The sequence below is a fragment of the Ranitomeya imitator genome, chromosome 2 (genome assembly GCF_032444005.1).
Source record: "Ranitomeya imitator isolate aRanImi1 chromosome 2, aRanImi1.pri, whole genome shotgun sequence".
NCBI classification, from domain to species: domain Eukaryota; kingdom Metazoa; phylum Chordata; class Amphibia; order Anura; family Dendrobatidae; genus Ranitomeya; species Ranitomeya imitator.
Window position 1 is genome coordinate 326,186,102 of NC_091283.1, and position 18,998 is coordinate 326,205,099.

Sequence of the window (18,998 nt, forward strand, 5' to 3'; positions counted from 1 at the left end):
GAAGACCGCACGGACCCCTGGGGGGCGGAGGGGGAAGTGGAATACTCACCGTTGCTGGCACTTGGAGACGGATGTCCTCCGGACTCCGCTCCCCTGCTCCGCTCACTGACGTGGATCCCTACCCGGACCCACCGTGGTGCTTCCAGGGACCCGCACTGCCCGAGGTAGGAGACCCCCTCGCTACCCGAGTCGGACAGCCGGCCTGGGTATCAGATGAAATACAGATATGATCTGTATGGCATCCTGTCCTCCAGGAACAGGAAACCAACTGATGCGTGGGAGAGGTGCCGCCCTTATGTATCTGTAGGTTTCCTGTTCCTGAAGGGTGGATCCCCTCTATCCGTGGTGCTGTCATGGACGACCGATAAAGTAAGCTTATTATGAAATTCATTGATCAAGTAGGAGAAACTCAAATGGGATAATCCCGAATTTCCACACCTCAAAAATTTACAAGATCCAAGTTTCTGGAAGTAATACAGAATAACAAGGCTCAATCAGATTTTTGAAGATTAAATTTTATTATCATTTTAACAAATTCACATAAAGTTTGGGATCCCCATAGCGATTTTTATAGATATTTGCAAATGAGACATGCCATAACGCACCAGTTTCCATATCCTAGGATGCGAATATCAAGATATCCTTTGATAGGAGTGCTATCAACTCAAGTAGCGCAATATCCTCCCTATACACCTTTATTCTAAACTCCAGAATTGCCTCTACTCAACTTGCTGTAGAGAGTAAATGGTGGCAATTAATCCCCTTCATCACTGATAATCAGTGGAATGATGCTCTAGAGACACATTCGATTGTGTCGCCAGCCGCAAATAATAAAATTAATTCAACTATATATACTTCAACAATCCTACCTGACCCCGAGTAGACTACATGGGTTTGGCAGACTGGTAACTGATGAATGTCATAGGTGCAGGGAGTCTGGAGCAGATTTCTGGCATCTTATTTGGAATTCTAGGATAGTACGAAGATACTGGAGTGAACCGATAACTAAATTAGGACAAATATTTGGGATACCAATTGATTATAGTCCAGAATTGTGTATCTTGGGAATTGTAGATAATAATAATAATCTTTATTTATATAGCGCCAACATATTCCGCAGCGCTTTACAGTTTAACAGTTTCAGAGACAACAGTCATAGGTAACAACGTTAATAATACAATAATAAAGCAAAATAAGACGACCCTGCTCGTGAGAGCTTACTATCTACAATGGAAGAATAGTGGGTGCATTATGACAGAATATTTCTCTGGGAAGTTCTATTTATGGCTAGGAAAGCAATAGCACTGAGGTTGATGGGGGGGGGGGGGGAGGGGGGAGCTTCCTATTATTAATCAGTGGAAAAAAATAGTGAATGATATAATACTATATGAGAATATATTATATAGATATAGAGGATGTCCCCAGAAATTCCATAAGATATGGGAGAGATGGTGTGATTCACCCTTAATGCACCGCTCCTAATGCCATGACTCCATCTATCTCACGACACGTACCCTGATGTATATCCCTTCCAGTATATGAAAGTAATGGTATATGTAGACTTAAGGAGTGTTTTTTTTATTTTTTTTATTATGACCCAAATTGGTATGAGTTCTGAATTCTGAGAAAGAACCTGTTAATTTGAGTGTGCAATGCTTTGCAATGGAAATTGTCTCAAAATGCTATGCTCCATTCTGTATGTTCGCTTTTCTTTATTTATTTACTCTATTATTGAGAGTGTGATGTTACATCCATGTTATTGTGGAAGGCGACTGTATGGATTATTCTGACCTTACACTGCATTGTTATGTGTTTGTAACCTTATCCTGCGGAATCTTTCAATAAAAAGAATAAAAAAATAAAAAGTTAATTTCTGTATAAAACATTTCCCACATTCTGAATGGAAAAAGGCTTCTTCTCTGTGTGAGTTTGCTGGAGGATATCAAGATTTACTTTCCGGCTAAAACATTTCCCATGTTTTGAACAGGAAAAAGGCTTCTCCTTGTGCGAGTTCTCTTATGTGTAGCATAGCAAGAGTTGATTTATCTACAAAACATTTCCCACTTTATAAACATGAAATGGGCTTCTCCCCTGTGTGAGTTATCTGATGCATCTTAAGACCTAATTTCTGTCTAAAACATTTCCCACATTCTGAACATGAAAAAGGCTTCTCCCCAGTGTGAGTTCGCTGGTGGCGAACAAGATGTGATTTTAGGCTAAAACATTTCCCACATTCTGAGCATGAAAAAGGCTTCTCCCCAGTGTGAGTTCGCTGGTGGCTAACAAGATATGATTTGTGGTTAAAACATTTCCCACATTCTGAACATGAAAAAGGCTTCTCCCCAGTGTGAGTTCGCTGGTGACCAACAAGACTTGATTTGTGGCTAAAACATTTCCCACATTCTGAACATGAAAAAGGCTTCTCCCCAGTGTGAATTCGCTGGTGACTAACAAGATTTGAGTGGCAGTTAAAACATTTCCCACATTCTGAACACGAAAAAGGCTTCTCCCCTGTGTGAGTTCTCTGATGTTCGCTAAGACCTAATTTGTGACTAAAACATTTCCCACATTCTGAACATGAAAAAGGCTTCTCCCCAGTGTGAATTCGCTGGTGACTAACAAGATTTGAGTGGCAGTTAAAACATTTCCCACATTCTGAACACGAAAAAGGCTTCTCCCCTGTGTGAGTTCTCTGATGTTTGCTAAGACCTAATTTGTGACTAAAACATTTCCCACATTCTGAACATGAAAAAGGCTTCTCCCCTGTGTGAATTCGCTGGTGACTAACAAGATTTGAGTGGCAGTTAAAACATTTCCCACATTCTGAACACGAAAAAGGCTTCTCCCCTGTGTGAGTTCTCTGATGTTTGCTAAGACCTAATTTGTGACTAAAACATTTCCCACATTCTGAACATGAAAAAGGCTTCTCCCCTGTGTGAATTCGCTGGTGACTAACAAGATTTGAGTGGCAGTTAAAACATTTCCCACATTCTGAACATGAAAAAGGCTTCTCCCCAGTGTGATTTAGCTGGTGGCAAACAAGATGTGATTTTAGGCTAAAACATTTCCCACATTCTGAGCATGAAAAAGCCTTCTCCCCTGTGTGAGTTCTCTGATGTTTGATAAGACCTAAGTTCTGTCTAAACCATTTCCCACATTCTGAACATGAAAATGTCTCCACCCCTGTGTGAGTTCTCTGGTGACTAACAAGATTCGATTTCTGGTTAAAACATTTCCCACATTCTGAACATGAAAAAGATTTCACCCCTGTGTGAGTTGGCTGATGACTAACAAGATCTGATTTGTGGTTAAACCACTTCCCACACTTAGCAAAGGATAGATTTTCTTGTTCTGTGTTTTTTTTTTTACGTTTAAGAAAACACTTTTCTAGGGGAAAACTATTTCCATATTCTGAATGAGGAATTGGCTTCTTTGCATTAGGAGCAATTCGTTTTTTAATGCTTATTTTGGGACTCTGATTTTGCTTAGTAGTCGGTAATGAATCACGTGACAGATTTTTGCTATGAAGGGATGATGGTATATCGGGAGCAATGGAATTCACTTCAACCGTGTCCTGTGGGATCTCAAGATCATCTGACTTAAAAATTGAAGATGTCAGCTGTCCCTCTGATCTCCTGGTACAGTCATCTGCCAAGAATAAAATGAATTATTTTTTAATTAAAAAAAAAAAAAAACACGGATATTTTAACATTTCTACTTAAACAGTCCGTAAAAATAGCAAGCTATGTGAAAATATTGAATTATTTACCAAGACAATGACAGTTCACAGTCTAATAGAAAACCTCATAGGATGGAGCGGTGTACAACTGTTTGTTCATTCTGCCACCCAAACAAGGAATAAAAAGCCAACAATGTTATGTGGGCAAAAATAATACCAAAAAAAGTTTATTCTCATCCCGCAAAAACAAAAGTCCCCACACAAGTCCATCATCTGCCAATGGAAATATCTTAGTTACTTACAGGTAATGGGATTTTACAGAGCCCTTGACAGCACTATCTGAGGCCGGTTTCACACGTCAGTGGCTCCGGTATGTGAGGTGACAGTTTCCTCACGTACCGGAGCCACTGACACACGTACACACATTAAAATCAATGCATCTGTGCAGATGTCATTGATTTTTTGCGGACCGTGTCTCCGTGTGCCAAACACGGAGACATGTCAGTGTACGTGGGAGCGCACGGATTACACGGACCCATTAAAGTCAATGGGTCCTTGTAAAACACGTCCCGCACACGGACGTTGTCCGTGTGCCGTGCAGGAGACAGCGCTACATTAAGCGCTGTCCCCCCCACTGGTGCTGAATCCGCCATTCATATCTTCCCTGCAGCAGCGTTTGCTGTAGAGAAGATATGAATAATAGTGTGTAAAATCCAGATCCAGGTCCCCAACCCCCTCCCACCCCCTGTGCGCCGTCCCCCCCCAGCTGTTATTAAAATACTCACCCAGCTCCCGGCTCCCTCTCTGCTTCCTGTCCTGGCCGCACCTTGTACTCTATGAGCGGTCACGTGGAGCCGCTCATTTACAGTAATGAATACGCGGCTCCACCTCCCTCTGACTCAGCCTCTCCAGCCGCGCTTTGCTATGGTGGATTCCACCTCTCTCACACCCCTTGCCCCAGCGGCAAGCATGGCAGAGGAATTGGTTTTCTCCTGTCAGATAACTGCCCCTTCACCCCAATCCCACTGCCACCCTCTGTTACCCTCCCTTCCTTTGAGGTGCACTCCGTGCGCATCTACTCCCCCTCCAACTGGCTGTCATCTACCGTCCCCCAGGGCCAGCCACCACCTTCTTTGACCACTTCACCACCTGGCTACTCCATTTCCTCGCCGCTGACATCCCCACTATCATCATGGGCAACTTCAACATCCCCATTGACACTTCCCTCTCAGCCGCCACTAAACTTCGGCCTTGCTCAATGGTCTTCTACAGCCACTCACAAAGATGGTCACACACTGGACCTCATCTTCACCCGCCTCTGCTCCCTATCTAAGCTCTCAAACTCACCTCTTCCTTTTTCTGACCACAACCTACTCACATTCTCTTCCCTCTCCACTCCTTGTCTACAACCCCCACCCCACAAACTCTCACATCCTCGCAGAAATCTTAAACACCTTGATCTTCACCCACTCTCTGAATCCCTCCTCCCTCTCACAGACATAAGCTCCCTACACAATGCGGATGATGCTGCCGCTCTATATAACACCACAATAGCTGCAGCTTTGGAATCTCTTGCCCCTCTCACACATACCAAAGCTCGCAAAATCAGCAGACAGCCCTGGCACACCAGCCTGACCAAAGAACTGAGGCGAGCTTCCAGGGCTGCTGAGCGCAGATGGAAAAGATCCCACTCCAACGAGCACTTCATCGCATTCAAACAGTCCCTCACTACTTTCAAAACCACGCTCGCCACAGCAAAACAAACCTACTTCTCATCTCTCATATCCTCCCTGTCTCACAACCCCAAACAGTTATTCAACACCTTCAATTCTCTCCTCCGCCCCCCCAGCACCTCCCTTTCCCCACTCATCTCAGCTGAAGACTTTGCCTCATTTTTCAAGCAGAAGATTGAGAACATCAGAGACAGTTTTAGTAAACAACCCCCAGAACCCTTCCTCCCAACTACCCAGCCCTCCACCCCCAAAACCAACTTTTCCACCATTACAGAAGACGGACTCTCCACTCTACTCTCAAGATCTCATCTCACCTCCTGTGCACTTGACCCACTCCCATCCCACTTCATCCCAAACCTCACCACAGTCTTCATCCCAACTCTAACCCATATCTTCAACCTATCACTAACAACTGGCGTTTTCCCCTCAAGCTTTAAACATGCCTCAATCACACCTATCCTCAAAAAGCCCTCTCTTGACCCATCCTCTCTATCTAGCTATCGCCCTATATCACTTCTCCCCTTTGCCTCAAAACTACTGGAACAACATGTCCATCTTGAACTGTCCTCCCATCTATCTTCCTGCTCCTTCTTCGACTGCTTTCAATCAGGCTTCCGGTCACACCACTCCACTGAAACTGCCCTAAGGTCACCAATGACCTATTAACCGCCAAGAGCAAGCGACACTACTCTATCCTCCTCCTCCTGGACCTGTCCTCTGCCTTTGACACAGTGGACCATTCCCTGCTGCTGCAGACCCTCTCATCCCTTGGCATCACAGACTTGGCCCTATCCTGGATCTCGTCATACCTAACTGACCGGACATTCAGCGTCTCCCACTCACACACCACCTCCTCACCTCGCCCCCTATCTGTCGGAGTCCCGCAAGGATCAGTTCTAGGACCCCTGCTCTTCTCCATTTACACCTTTGGCCTGGGACAGCTCATAGAATCTCACGGCTTTCAGTATCATCTTTATGCTGACGACACACAGATCTACATCTCTGGACCAGATATCACCACCCTACTAACCAGAATCCCTCAATGTCTGTCTGCTATTTCATCCTTCTTCTCCACTAGATTTCTAAAACTTAACATGGACAAAACAGAATTCATCATCTTTCCCCATCTCACACGACCTCCCCAACGAACCTATCCATTACAGTAAACTGCTGCCCACTCTCCCCAGTCCCACAAGCCAGCTGTCTTGGGGTAATCCTTGACACCGATCTCTCCTTCAAACCACATATCCAAACCCTTTCCACTTCCTACCGCCTCCAACTCAAAAATATTTCACGGATCCGTACATTCCTAAACAAAGAATCTGCAAAAACCCTAGTCCATGCCCTCATCATGCCCCGCCTTGACTACTGTAACCTCCTGCTCTGTGGCCTCCCCTCTAACACTCTTGCACCCCTCCAATCTATTCTAAACTCTGCTGCCCAACTAATCCACCTGTCTCCCCGCTATTCCCCGGCCTCTCCCCTCTGTCAATCCCTGCACTGGCTCCCCATCACCCAGAGACTCCAGTACAAAAGCCTAACCATGACATAGAAAGCCATCCACAACCTGTCTCCTCCATACATCTGTGACCTCGTCTCCCGGTACTCTCCTGCACACAACCTCCGATCCTCACAAGATCTCCTTCTCTACTCCCCGCTTATCTCCTCTTCCCACAATCGCATACAAGATTTCTCTCGTGTATCCCCCCCTACTCTGGAACTCTCTACCACAACATATCAGACTCTCGCCTACCATCGAAACATTCAAAAAAAACCTGAAGACCTACCTCTTCCGACAAGCCTACAACCTGCAGTAACCACCGATTGACCAAACCGCTGCACGACCAGCTCTACCCTCACCTACTGTATCCTCACCCATCCCTTGTAGATTGTGAGCCCTCGCGGGCAGGGTCCTCTCTCCTCCTGTACCAGTTGTGACTTGTATTGTTCAAGATTATTGTACTTGTTTTATTATGTATACCCCTCCTCACATGTAAAGCGCCATGGAATAAATGGCGCTATAATAATAAATATTATTATTATTATTATTATTATTATTATTATTATTATTATTATTATTAATGAGCCTTCAAGTTCTTTGGAACTGGTATATTACTAGAGGAGTAGACAAAGCTAATGGCGTCGATAATCCATCTAGCTACGGTTGCCCTTGTTACTTTAAGACCTTTCCTAATTCCTTGGAATGACACAAATAAGGATTCAGTATTTCTTCACTGTTTTTATATGGCTAAATACTGTACCAAGACCCGTTTACCATATAGCGTGTGAAATCTCTGCTCCTCTGCATTTTTAGGATTGCTAAAGAAAGAGGGGAGAACAATTTCTTGGCTCCCATAAAATATAGATGCCACTTTTGGATGATATGCTGGGTCTGGTCTCAACATACCCTATTTTTCAGATTATAAGACACACTTTTTTTCCCTCAAAATTTGAGGGGAAAATGGAGGTGCATCTTATAATGCAGATACACCTTACTGGTAACGCTGCAGGCCGCTGGGTGGGATGAGGGAGTGTGTCGGTGCTACGGGGTTTTTCGGTGCTGCGGGGGCCCTGCTGACATTTTGTGATAGGAGAGAGCCCACGCAGTTCCATGGTTTCATATGCGGTGGACTCCGGGAAAATGGCCACCGGGGGGCCGCACATGTGCAGACGGAGATCTCGGCACCAAGATATCAGGAGATTGAGATCTCAGCGCTGAAATCTCATCTCCTGAGATCTTGGTGCCAAGATCTCCATCTGCGCATGTGCCGCCTCCTGGAGGCCATTTTCCCCAGAGTCCACTGCATAGAAAACCATGGAACTGTGGGGGCCCTGGCCTTTCACAAAATGTCAGCAGGGCCCCCGCAGTACCGGAGACCCCTGCAACAGCACTGGACACCTGAAGCAGTGCGCCGCGCATTGGAACACCCCCTCATCCCAGCCTGCGGCCTGTAGCATCACCCCACTCCTGCCGCAGCGACTGCTGGACCCCGCTTCACCGCAGCTACCACCCCCAGTAAGCAATAAGACTCATGGATTACAAGAAGCACCACCATTTGTATAATACAAAGAGGGAAAAATAATAAATTGTGTAACATGTATTCCCATTAAAACTATAAAGTTTAATACCAACTATTTAAAAAAAAAACAACAACACACCAAATCCCAGTGTAACAGAATAAAGATCTACTCCATACCAATAACCTAGCAGTTTCCCTATGCTTAGCTGCTGACCCTACCTATCAGTGGAAGTTGGCACCCTATAGACACGATTTGGCGCCCCCACTCAGTGGCGGCTATCCCTAACTCACCCTGTTAAATACCTATTAAACTATAGGTGGGAAAACAATAAGCAGCAAAAAGAGATGAAAGGAAAGTACTTAATAAAAAAAAAGAAGGCTATAGTACAGAAAATAATTCCCCCATCATAAAGTGCTAATATATGTAGCTTATAATGCAGTAACGTACATCAAGCAATGACCCTATGTTATAATGGCCGCTTCATGTATGAACAAAACCTGTACTCCATAGGACTCAAAGATAACAGGACAGAATGGGGAAAAATAAAGCCATAAAATGACAAGATAAAAGGCCTAATTCAAAACAGTGAACCCATCATGAACCACATATCAGCTATAAGCAATACCCATCAGTATTCACAAAATTGTGTAACAGCAGGGCCGGCGTCAGCACCCGGCGTATCGGGTCAACTGCCAGGGCTCTGAACAAATGGGGGGGCCCACTCGTGGCCGGGATACCAGGGAGCCCGGGCTGCTCCCCCAGCAGCTTCGCAACTACTTGAGCTCAGCCGTCACTTAAATAAACATGGCCGCGCACAGTGCACTCTGCAGCGATGTCTCTGCTTCTGCTAGTAATGACACGGCCGGGCGGACACACAAGCAAAGTTAAAAGGCACAGTGTCTGCCTGACCGCATCATTAGTAACAGACACAGCTGCAGCGTGCACTGTGGGTGGCCATGTCTGTTTAAGTGACGGCCATCGCTCAAGCAGCACTCCCTCCATATCCACATGCCAGAGGAGCCTGATGGGTGACAAGCCTGGGGGAGGTGAGTGAGGCTTGTGTGTTGTGTCTGTCTGTATGTCTGTGTATTGCCTGTATGATGTGCATATCTGTGTATATCAGTGTGTTTGACTGTACATATTTATGTATTTTTGTGAATTTGTCTTCAAATATATGTATGTAAATATCTGCGTATTGTATGTGTATATCTGTGTATTGTATTTGTGTGCATGTCTGCGTATTGTATTTGTGTGCATGTCTGCGTATTGCATGTGTATGTCTGCGTATTGTGTGTGTGTGCGCATGTCTGCGTATTGTGTGTGTGCATGTCTGCGTATTGTGTGTGTGCATGTCAGTGCTGTGTGTGTGTGCGCATGTATGAGTACTGTATGTGTGTGCAGCATATCTGCGTACTGTATGTGTATGTCTGCGTATTGTGTGCGTGTGTATGTCTGCGTATTGTGTGTGAGTGCGAATGTCTGCGTATTGTGTGTGTGCGCGCATGTCTGCGTATTGTGTATGTGTGCATGTCTGCGTATTTGTGTGTGTGTGTGTGCACATGTCTGCATATTTGTGTGTGTGCATGTCTACGTATTGTGTGTGTGTGTGTATGTCTGCGTACTGTAGATGTGTGTGTATGTCTGCGTATTGTGTGTGCATATCTGCCTATGTGAAGGATGAGGGGGAAGGCTAGGCCCTATGTAGTATATCAATATTTCTCCTCCGTATCTGTGCATCATGAATCGTGGTATGTGGGCCCACTGAGACTCTTGCCCGGGGCCCACAAAATCCTGGAGCCGGCCCTGGGTAACAGAAAAAGAAGTATATGCGGGAGTTAACCCAAGAAAATCTTAGCTTCCAGCAGATAGCCTCATGGCCTCTTTTTGCTGCTTATTGTTTTCCCACCTATAGTTTAATAGGTATTTAACAGGGTGAGTTAGGAATAGCCGCCGCTGAGTGGGGGTGCCAAATATTCGTGTCTATAGGGTGTCAACATCCACTGATAGGTAGGGTCAGCAGCTAATCATAGGTAAACTGCTAGGTTATTGGTATGGAGTAGATCTTTATTCTGTTACACTGGGATTTGGTGTGTTTTTTTTTTTAAATAGTTGGTATTAAACTTTATAGTTTTAATGGGAATACATGTTACATATTTAAAAAAAAAAAATTATATTTTTCTCCTCAAAATTTGGGGTATGTCTTATAATCCGGTGTGTCTTATAATACGAAGAATACGGTAACTATCTTAAGTGATCTGTGTAAACAAGTGGTTAATTTATAGAGCCTGTAAGTCACTGACTCTACGGGCTGATCTTAAGGCCACCAATATTACCGTTGTCAGGGTGAGTATCTTGAATGGTAATTTGTCTAAGGGCTCAAAGGGAGAGCTCGTTAAAGCCTCCAAGACCAGGTTTAGATCCCAAGGAGGCATTTTTGGGGCTGGTATCGGTCCAGACCTATCACACTGCATAATGAATCTAATTATCCATCTATCTGCCACTAATTTATAATTACCGTATATATATATTCGAGTATAAGCCGACCCGAGCATAAGCTGAGACCCCTAATTTTGCCACAAAAAACTGGGAAAACGTATTGACTCGAGTATAAGCATAGGGTGGGAAATGCAGCAGCTACTGGTAAATTTCAAAAATAAAAATAGATACTAATAAAAGTAAAATTAATTGAGACATCAGTAGATTAAGCGTTTTTGAATATCCATATTGAATAAGGAGCCCCATATAATGCTCCATAAAGTTCATGATGGGCCCCATATTAAAATATGCCCCATATAATGCGGCACAAAAGGTTAATGATGGTCCCATATTATGCCCCATATAATGCTGCACAAAAGGTTGATGGCCCCATAAGATGCTCCACAGAATAATATGCCCTATATGCTGCTACTGCTGCTGTGATTTAAAAAAAAAAAAAAATAATGACACTCACCTCTCATCGCTGGGAGCCAGGTGCCGGTGTCGCTGCAGGCTCAGGCCCCCGGCACTTGCGATATTCACCTGTCCTCGTTCCACTGCTGCGCGCCGCTGTGTCTTCCAGGTCTCTGCATCCTCTGACCTGAACGTCACAACCAGAGGACGCGGAAGATGTTCAAATTTTATGGATTCCATCGTGAAGGGTCTGTAGACCAGAAACTTGTTCAGTCCCTTCAGGTTGACTATTACCCTGAAGGTGCCTGTGAGGAACTGGACACGGACTAAAGACTATTGGACCAGTGCCTGTAGAGCAGAGTCCACTGATCTAGGAGATGCAGACTTTTCCAGCACGGAGCACCAGTTGTGTCAATATTGTTTTATTAGAGATTTGATTGCTGTGTTTTATTATTGATTAGCTTGCTCGTCAGTTTAGCCTCAGGAATCAATGTTTTCATTCAGTGACTGCAAGCAAAGGAGGACGTGCGGGACGGATCTAATGTAAACCTAAAGGTAAATGTAAAGCAATCATTCTATCAATCTCATCTATATCTCAAGGTCTCAATCCATTGTGCTGCCAGCAACTAGGCCCATTGCGTGGATGGGGATAGTAGACCCACGGGCGCCATCACCACAGGGGGTCTCACTTGCAATCATAGGTGATGGGTCTCAGCATGAGGGAAACACCCATACAATGCACCGTTAGCTTTGGGAGGGGAGCGTTTCCCAAGGGTCAGGCGACTTGGGGTGGGGTATTGAGGACGAACGAGGAAATGTTTTTGGAGGAGTGGTCAAAAACAAGCCGGTGGACATCCACCGGTTAGATTTGAGCTACAAGGCAGCGTTTGTTACATTCGCTGCTCTGGCCGCTAACCTGACTGCGTCCAAGGAAGCATCCACAAGGAAGGAAGCAAGCAGCATCTTGCATTAGCAGGAGATTTGCCAGCATCTTTTATGTCAGAGTGTTATTCCAGATCTGATCATCGAGTTGCTGTAAGCAGCCCATCATAGATCTGGCCGTGCAGGTTGCTGCTATTGCTGGCTTTAATGCCCCTGCTAAAGATTACCATGTTTGTTTTAAAAAAATTTCAGCTTTACTGTCCAGGGGGTCCCTAAGAGTTCCCAGATCCACAAAATGTAAGGTGGCATTTTTTGGAGGATTTTGCTACATCAATCTTAGGGGTCTTCTCCCATAAGCCTGTTTCTTCCTCGTGAAATGGGTTCCTCCTTTTTGATGCAGGCAGTAGCGAACCCTTTTTATCACGTCTCGTCCATTGTTTTATAATGAGCATTTTAATTTTTTCATTTGACTGGGAATGAGCACCTCCATTTCTGTTTTAAACTACCAAACATGATGCCCTGAACTGTAGTAGGGGTTTTAGAATGTACGATACCTATGGTTGTCCTAATGGCCCTTACCCAGTTGTCAGTATCTTCCGAGAAAAGGGACCTATTTAACATGGTGAACTTTCACAAAGATCACTCACCATTCTGAAGTTCAGTCTCGCTGCTGCTGTGGTGACAGTGTCTGTGGCTGAGGTTCCTGCTGCTGTGGCTTCTCAACCACATCCATGCTTGAAGTTGCTACAAGGTGCCATCTTCTTTTGACCATCACATTATATATAGGGATAGTCCTGTCACACCTCTGCCGGCACCTCCCTGATTTTCAGGTCATACATAATTCAAATCCGGTGCGCTGTGCGCAGGGTGTTAGGGCTAGCGGAACGCACCGAGTAAATATAGATGTTTTTATTGATATTGGTGCATTCGCAGCCCGGGGTACACCGTGCAGGAGAACCTGCTGCTAGCAAATGGCAGCACTATATGGCGGTATGGACTAACTCAGTTAATTCACCGAGTAGCCGTGAAAGCAAAGCACTGTGCCCTGTTAGACTTCACAGAGGCACAGGCTAACTGCCCAAACAGAGAGCAGTCAGTGGTCACGCACACGCATGCACACAAAACTCCTCGCCGGAGGTGCCAGCATTCTAGGGGCTTATTTCAGCCGGGTCCCTAAACACACTCTTACGTGACCACACTGGCGCAAAGCACATAAAGCAATACTATCGCATAGCTGTGCGGCAATGTGAGCCTTAAATAGTTGCAGCACGTACAGGACCTTCCTAGAAGGACCAATGAGAGGCTGCCACAGAGCGTGAGCACCTACAGGACCTTCCTGAATGACCAATGGCCTTAGCTGCAGTATCTGATCATGTGACCCTCGATCTCCACTGAGGGATCTTACTCTGGGCATGCTCAGAACGAGAAAAGCAGGACTTAGTCCCAGAAGCGTCTGCTCGCCGCTGCCCAGCACTGACTTCAATGGCAGAAGCAGGAAAAGCAGCAGTAACTCTTTGTACAGAGTCAGACTGAGCGAGACGCTGGGACAGACGTCTCCGTTGAGCAGTCTCCACTGCGGTAGGAGAAGAATGGGAGACCGCAGCGGAGAAGGCCCGAGATTTCCCCTGTGCAGAGGCGGGAACAGTGCCCCAATACATTGTTTCTGAAAACTATTCCAGGTAGATCTGCATTCAAATAGCTACATGGCTCTCCCTCCCTGCTTAACCTGCCATGTGCCCAGACAGTAGTGTACAACCATATATAGGGTATTGTCGAATTCAAGAGAATTTGGAAAAACACCAGGGTTACTTACTGGTAACAGGTTTTTCCGGAACCCATGACGGCACACCTGAGAGAGGGGATCCGCCCAGCCAGGACAGGAAACCCTACTGAAAATAAAAGGGCGGTACCTCTCCCTCGCTTCAGTTGGTTTTCAGAGCATGAGAGGCCCCCCTGGTTAGTACACATGGCAATCCAACACCACATCATATTAACTAAAAAAGCACCCAAAACAATAGTGCACACCGAAAGGGTGATAAAGGGGGGGAATATACAGGTGCCGTCATGGGTTCCGGAAAAACCTGGTGTTTTCCCTTCCCCCATGACGGCACACCTGAGAGACTTTTGTAGAATGAAACCTTAGGGAGGGACCACCGCTTGGAGTACCCTTCTACCAAAGGTTAGGTCAGCAGAGGAGGAAAGGTCTAGCCGGTAGTGCTTGAAAAAAGTTGAGGGTGAGGACCAGGTAGCGGCCTTGCAAATTTGATCAATTGATACCTCAGCCTTTTCCGCCCAGGAGGTAGCCATGGCTCTGGTAGAGTGAGCCTTGATGCCTTCAGGAACCGGAGTGCCACCCGCAGAGTAGGATAAACTAATGGCCTCCCTAATCCATCTAGCAATAGTACTTTTAGCTACCCCACACCCTCTTTTGCTACCCTGAAAGGCTATGAATAGGGTTTGGTCTTTCCTCCACTGACTAGTCATAGATATATATTGTAACATGGATCTTCTCACATCTAGCATGTGGAACTTTTGTTCCCCAGGATTTTTGGGATTACTACAGAAAGATGGTAAGGTAATCTCTTGACTCCTATGGAACTTTTGAACCACCTTGGGGAGATAAGCCGGGTCTGGTCTTAGAACGATCCTGTCATCAAAAACCTGAGTATAAGGAGGGGATATTGACAGGGCTTGCAAATCACTTACCCTACGTGCCGATGTTAGGGCTACTAGAAGAACTGTTTTAAGGGTAAGTAACTTAGGTGATAACTCCTGTAAGGGCTCGAAAGGGTGTTTAGTTAGAGCTTCTAAGACCAAATTTAGATCCCAAGGAGGGATTTTTGGGATAACGACCGGCCGAGATCTACTGCAAGATTTTATAAATCGTGAAACCCATCTATTTGAGGCAAGATTACAGTTATACAGGGCCCCCAAGGCTGAAACCTGAACTTTAAGGGTGCTGGTTGCTAACCCAAGATGTAATCCTGCTTGCAGAAATTCTAGGATAGGACCCACTGGAGCCACCTCCCCCAATGGTTCACCCAGGAAGTCAAGAAATTTTTTCCATGTCCTACCATAGATTGTAGAAGTTATGGGTTTTCTGCTTTTCAACAGGGTGGAGATTAAACCTGGTGAGAATCCTTGGCGACTTAGTAACGCCCTCTCAAATTCCAGGCTGCCAGATGGAAGCCCTTCACCTGAGAGTGGGTTACTGGGCCCTGGGTTAGTAGGTCCGGAATTTCTGGCAAAATCCATGGATCTGTTACCGACATCTGCCTTAGAAGGGAGAACCATGGTCTCCTTGGCCAAAATGGAGCTATGAGGATAATTTTCGCCTGATCCTCTCTGATCTTCCGGATCACAGCTGGGATCATCACTATCGGGGGGAATGCGTAGGCTAGAGAAAACTTCCAAGGTATTAGTAGGGCATCTACTGCGAAGGGATGTTCTCTTGGATTCAAGGAGCAGAATTTTCTGACTTTTTTGTTGTGAGAATTGGCAAACAAGTCTATTTCTGGTGAGCCCCAGGCTTGGACTATTTGCTGAAATATTTGGGGGTTTAAGGACCATTCCCCCTGTCTTAAGCCTCTGCGACTCAGGAAGTCTGCTTGAGTGTTTTCTATGCCCCTGATGTGTAGTGCCGACAGAGATAACAGGTGTTGTTCCGCCAGTTGGAAGAGAAGTTTTGACGCATTCATGAGGCCTTTGGACCTCGTTCCTCCCTGATGATTGACATACGCCACCACTGCTCGATTGTCTGTCAGGATTTGAGTATGGTGACCCTGGAGTAAAGGGAGAAAATGTCTTAGGGCTTTCTCCACTGCCCATAGCTCTTTTTCGTTTGATCCATAGTTTTTTTCTCTTATGGACCAGGTACCTTGTACAGAGTGAGATCTCAGATGAGCTCCCCAACCTGTACCGCTTGCGTCGGTCGTGATGATGTCTATGACCGGATTTTTCCACCGGACCCCCTTTGTCAGGTGGTGTTCTACAGTCCACCAAGCTAGGGAATCCCTTACGCTCAGGGAGAGACATAGATTTCCTTCTAAATGCCCTCTTAACAGTCTTTGAGCTGAGAGAACTTCCCACTGTAGATGTCTTAGGTGGAATTGTGCCCATTCTACTGCCGGTATACACGATGTTAACGAGCCTAGAAGGGACATCGCCTTTCTGAGAGTCATTGCGGGTTGACGTATTGCTGTACTGGTCAGGTTTATTATCTTGTCCACTTTGTTTTGTGGAAGGAGGCAGAGCTGACGCTCGGAGTCCAGTATTAACCCCAGGAAGGACTGTATTTTTACTGGCAGTAGTCTGGATTTGGGGATGTTTATTATCCAACCCAGCTCCATTAGAGTTGATGTTACCACTGATATTTGATGAGTGCAGTGGGACTCTGACCTCCCTATTACCAGGAAATCGTCCAGATATGGGACAATTACTACATCCCGGGACCGGAGGTATGACATCACTTCCACCATCACTTTGGTGAAAACTCTGGGGGCTGTAGACAGGCCGAATGGAAGAGCTGTATATTGAAAATGCTTTACCTGATTTTGAATATAGAGAGCTACCCTCAAGTATTTCCGATATTCCTGATGTATTGGTATATGGTAGTAAGCATCCTTTAAGTCTATTACTGCCATGAAGCAGTGCTGGAAGAGAAGTTTTATGGTCGTGTTTATAGACTCCATCTTGAAAGTGTAGTTCTCTATGGATTGGTTGAGCTTTCTTAGATTTATAATAGTTCTCCAAGAACCATCCGGTTTTTGGATCAAGAAGAGGGGGGAGTAAAACCCCTCTCCTTCTTCCTGAACCGGGACTTCCTGAAGAACCTTTTTGTGGACAAGTCCCAAGATCTCGGTTTCTAGGGCAGATTGTTCCTGCTGAGACTTCCGTCGGGGAGTTATTATGAAGTTTCCTCTGGGAGGACAGACGAATTTTATTTTTAGGCCGTCTCTGATGATGTTCGTGACCCAGATACTGGGGGAGATATTTACCCAGGCCGGAAAGAAGAGGGAGAGTCTTCCTCCCACTTCTGGCGTAATGTCATTGGGGGGATTTTTTTGCCGATGTGGAGGGGCCTTTAAACATATAGCCCGATTCTCTTTTATCTCTAAAGTCCCAATTTTTCCTCTCCCCTGGGGGGCGACCTCTATTATATCTTCTCCTCCGAAAAAAAGGTTTTTTAGGATCTTTAGGGATGTTGGGAAAACCTTTCTTCTTATCTCCTGCATGTTCCAGGATGTCTTCAAGTTTTTTACCGAAGAGAAGTTGGCCGTCACATGGGATAGAACACAGCTTGTGTTTAGATGGCAAATCCCCCGGGCAACCTTTGAGCCAGAGGGCTCTTCTTGCCGCGTTGGACAAACCCGCGGCTCTAGCTGTTAGTCTTGCGGAATCCGCAGAAGAGTCTGCCAAAAAAGCTGCTGCTCCTTGTAGCAAAGAAATATTTGCAAGGATGTCAGTTCTGGGTACTTTGTTTTTCAGTTGATCTTCTACCTGATGTAGCCAGACCATTAGGGCACGGGCCGTACATGTTCCCGCAATCGCCGGCTTAAGGCCCCCCGCTGAGGCTTCCCAGATGTGTCTCAGGAAACTATCTGCTTTCTTATCAAGCGGGTCTTTGAGAACACCAGAGTCCTCTAACGGAAGGGATGATTTTTTTTAAACATTTGGCTACTGCCCCGTCAATCTTAGGGATTTTCTCCCAGGACTCGGAGTCTTTATCCTCAAAAGGATATCTCCTTTTGGATGAAGAGGGCAAGGAACCTATTTTTTCGGGCTTTTTCCACTCTTTCTCAATTAATGCTTTTATTTTTGCATTATCTGGAAACGTGCGTTTCCTTTTCTCTTCTAGGCCACCAAACATGACATCTTCTAGTGACCTAGGTGTCTTCTCCTCTTTAAGCCCCATTGCAGATCTAACTGCTTTGACCAGTTTATCTACGTCCTCAGTTGGGAAACATGGACGACCTCCTGAATCACTGTCCGAGGAGGAATCTGAAGACTGGACAGAGGCCGAGGAGGTAGAGGGAGACCGGGATGTTTTATGACTCCCCTGTCTCTGAGAGGCATCTGAGTCTGTGGACGCTTTACGGCTTCTCCTTCTTGGTTCGCTAAGGGCCAATTTTAAGGAGTCTTTTATTTCAGCCTGTATTATGGCTTTTAGGCTAGTGGCAAAATTAGGGGTCTCTTCTTGTATGGTTTTCGTAATGCAGTCAGCACAGAGATCCTTCTGCCACTGAACTGCAAGCGGGTTTCTACAAAGGGAACACTCTCGGTTCTTTGTTTTACCAACCGCTTTCCTGGACCCCTAGTGATCAAAACAGACAAAAATGGACCCTGTTACCATAAGGGTTACATTCACGTAGATCACTCACCACCACCGACAATCAAGGGTACCGATTTTGGAGGCTGGACAGATGCACGTGAAGCGTCCCTCCTGGACGCCGACGAATCCTGCCGGACAGAACGACTGCTGTTCCTACCACTTGAGCGGCTGCTCTTGGTATGCTGGTGGCTCGGCAAGGCATCTGGTGAGAGCTCCATTTGCTGCTGCTGCTGCTGTGAAGGCGGCTGCTGCTGCTGCTGCTGCTCCTGTTGTCCTACTTCCATGGTGAAGTTTATGGACATGAGCGCGTCTTCTGTGGTCTAACCCCCTTTTATGGGGGGACCACTGCACTCCCCGCCTCCTTCGGTGCCCAAATTAACCCCCTCCCACTCTCTGCCGTGCCGCCGGAGTTCCCTTTCACCGGCCGGCGTTCTCATCATGGGCGCCGCCATCTTGGATCCGG

At 45.9% G+C, this 18,998-nt stretch overlaps 1 protein-coding gene across 1 annotated transcript in view; it reads right to left on the bottom strand.

The window, feature by feature from the left end:
• Positions 1-519: 519 nt before the first annotated feature.
• LOC138666484 (zinc finger protein 850-like) overlaps positions 520-18,998 on the bottom strand; it is a 96,862-nt gene continuing 78,383 nt past the window's right edge. The window contains exon 19 of the mRNA XM_069754702.1: positions 520-3,648. Within this exon, the coding sequence (XP_069610803.1) occupies positions 2,066-3,648 (1,583 nt within the window). The 3' untranslated portion in view covers positions 520-2,065. The remainder of the gene's footprint in view (positions 3,649-18,998) is intronic.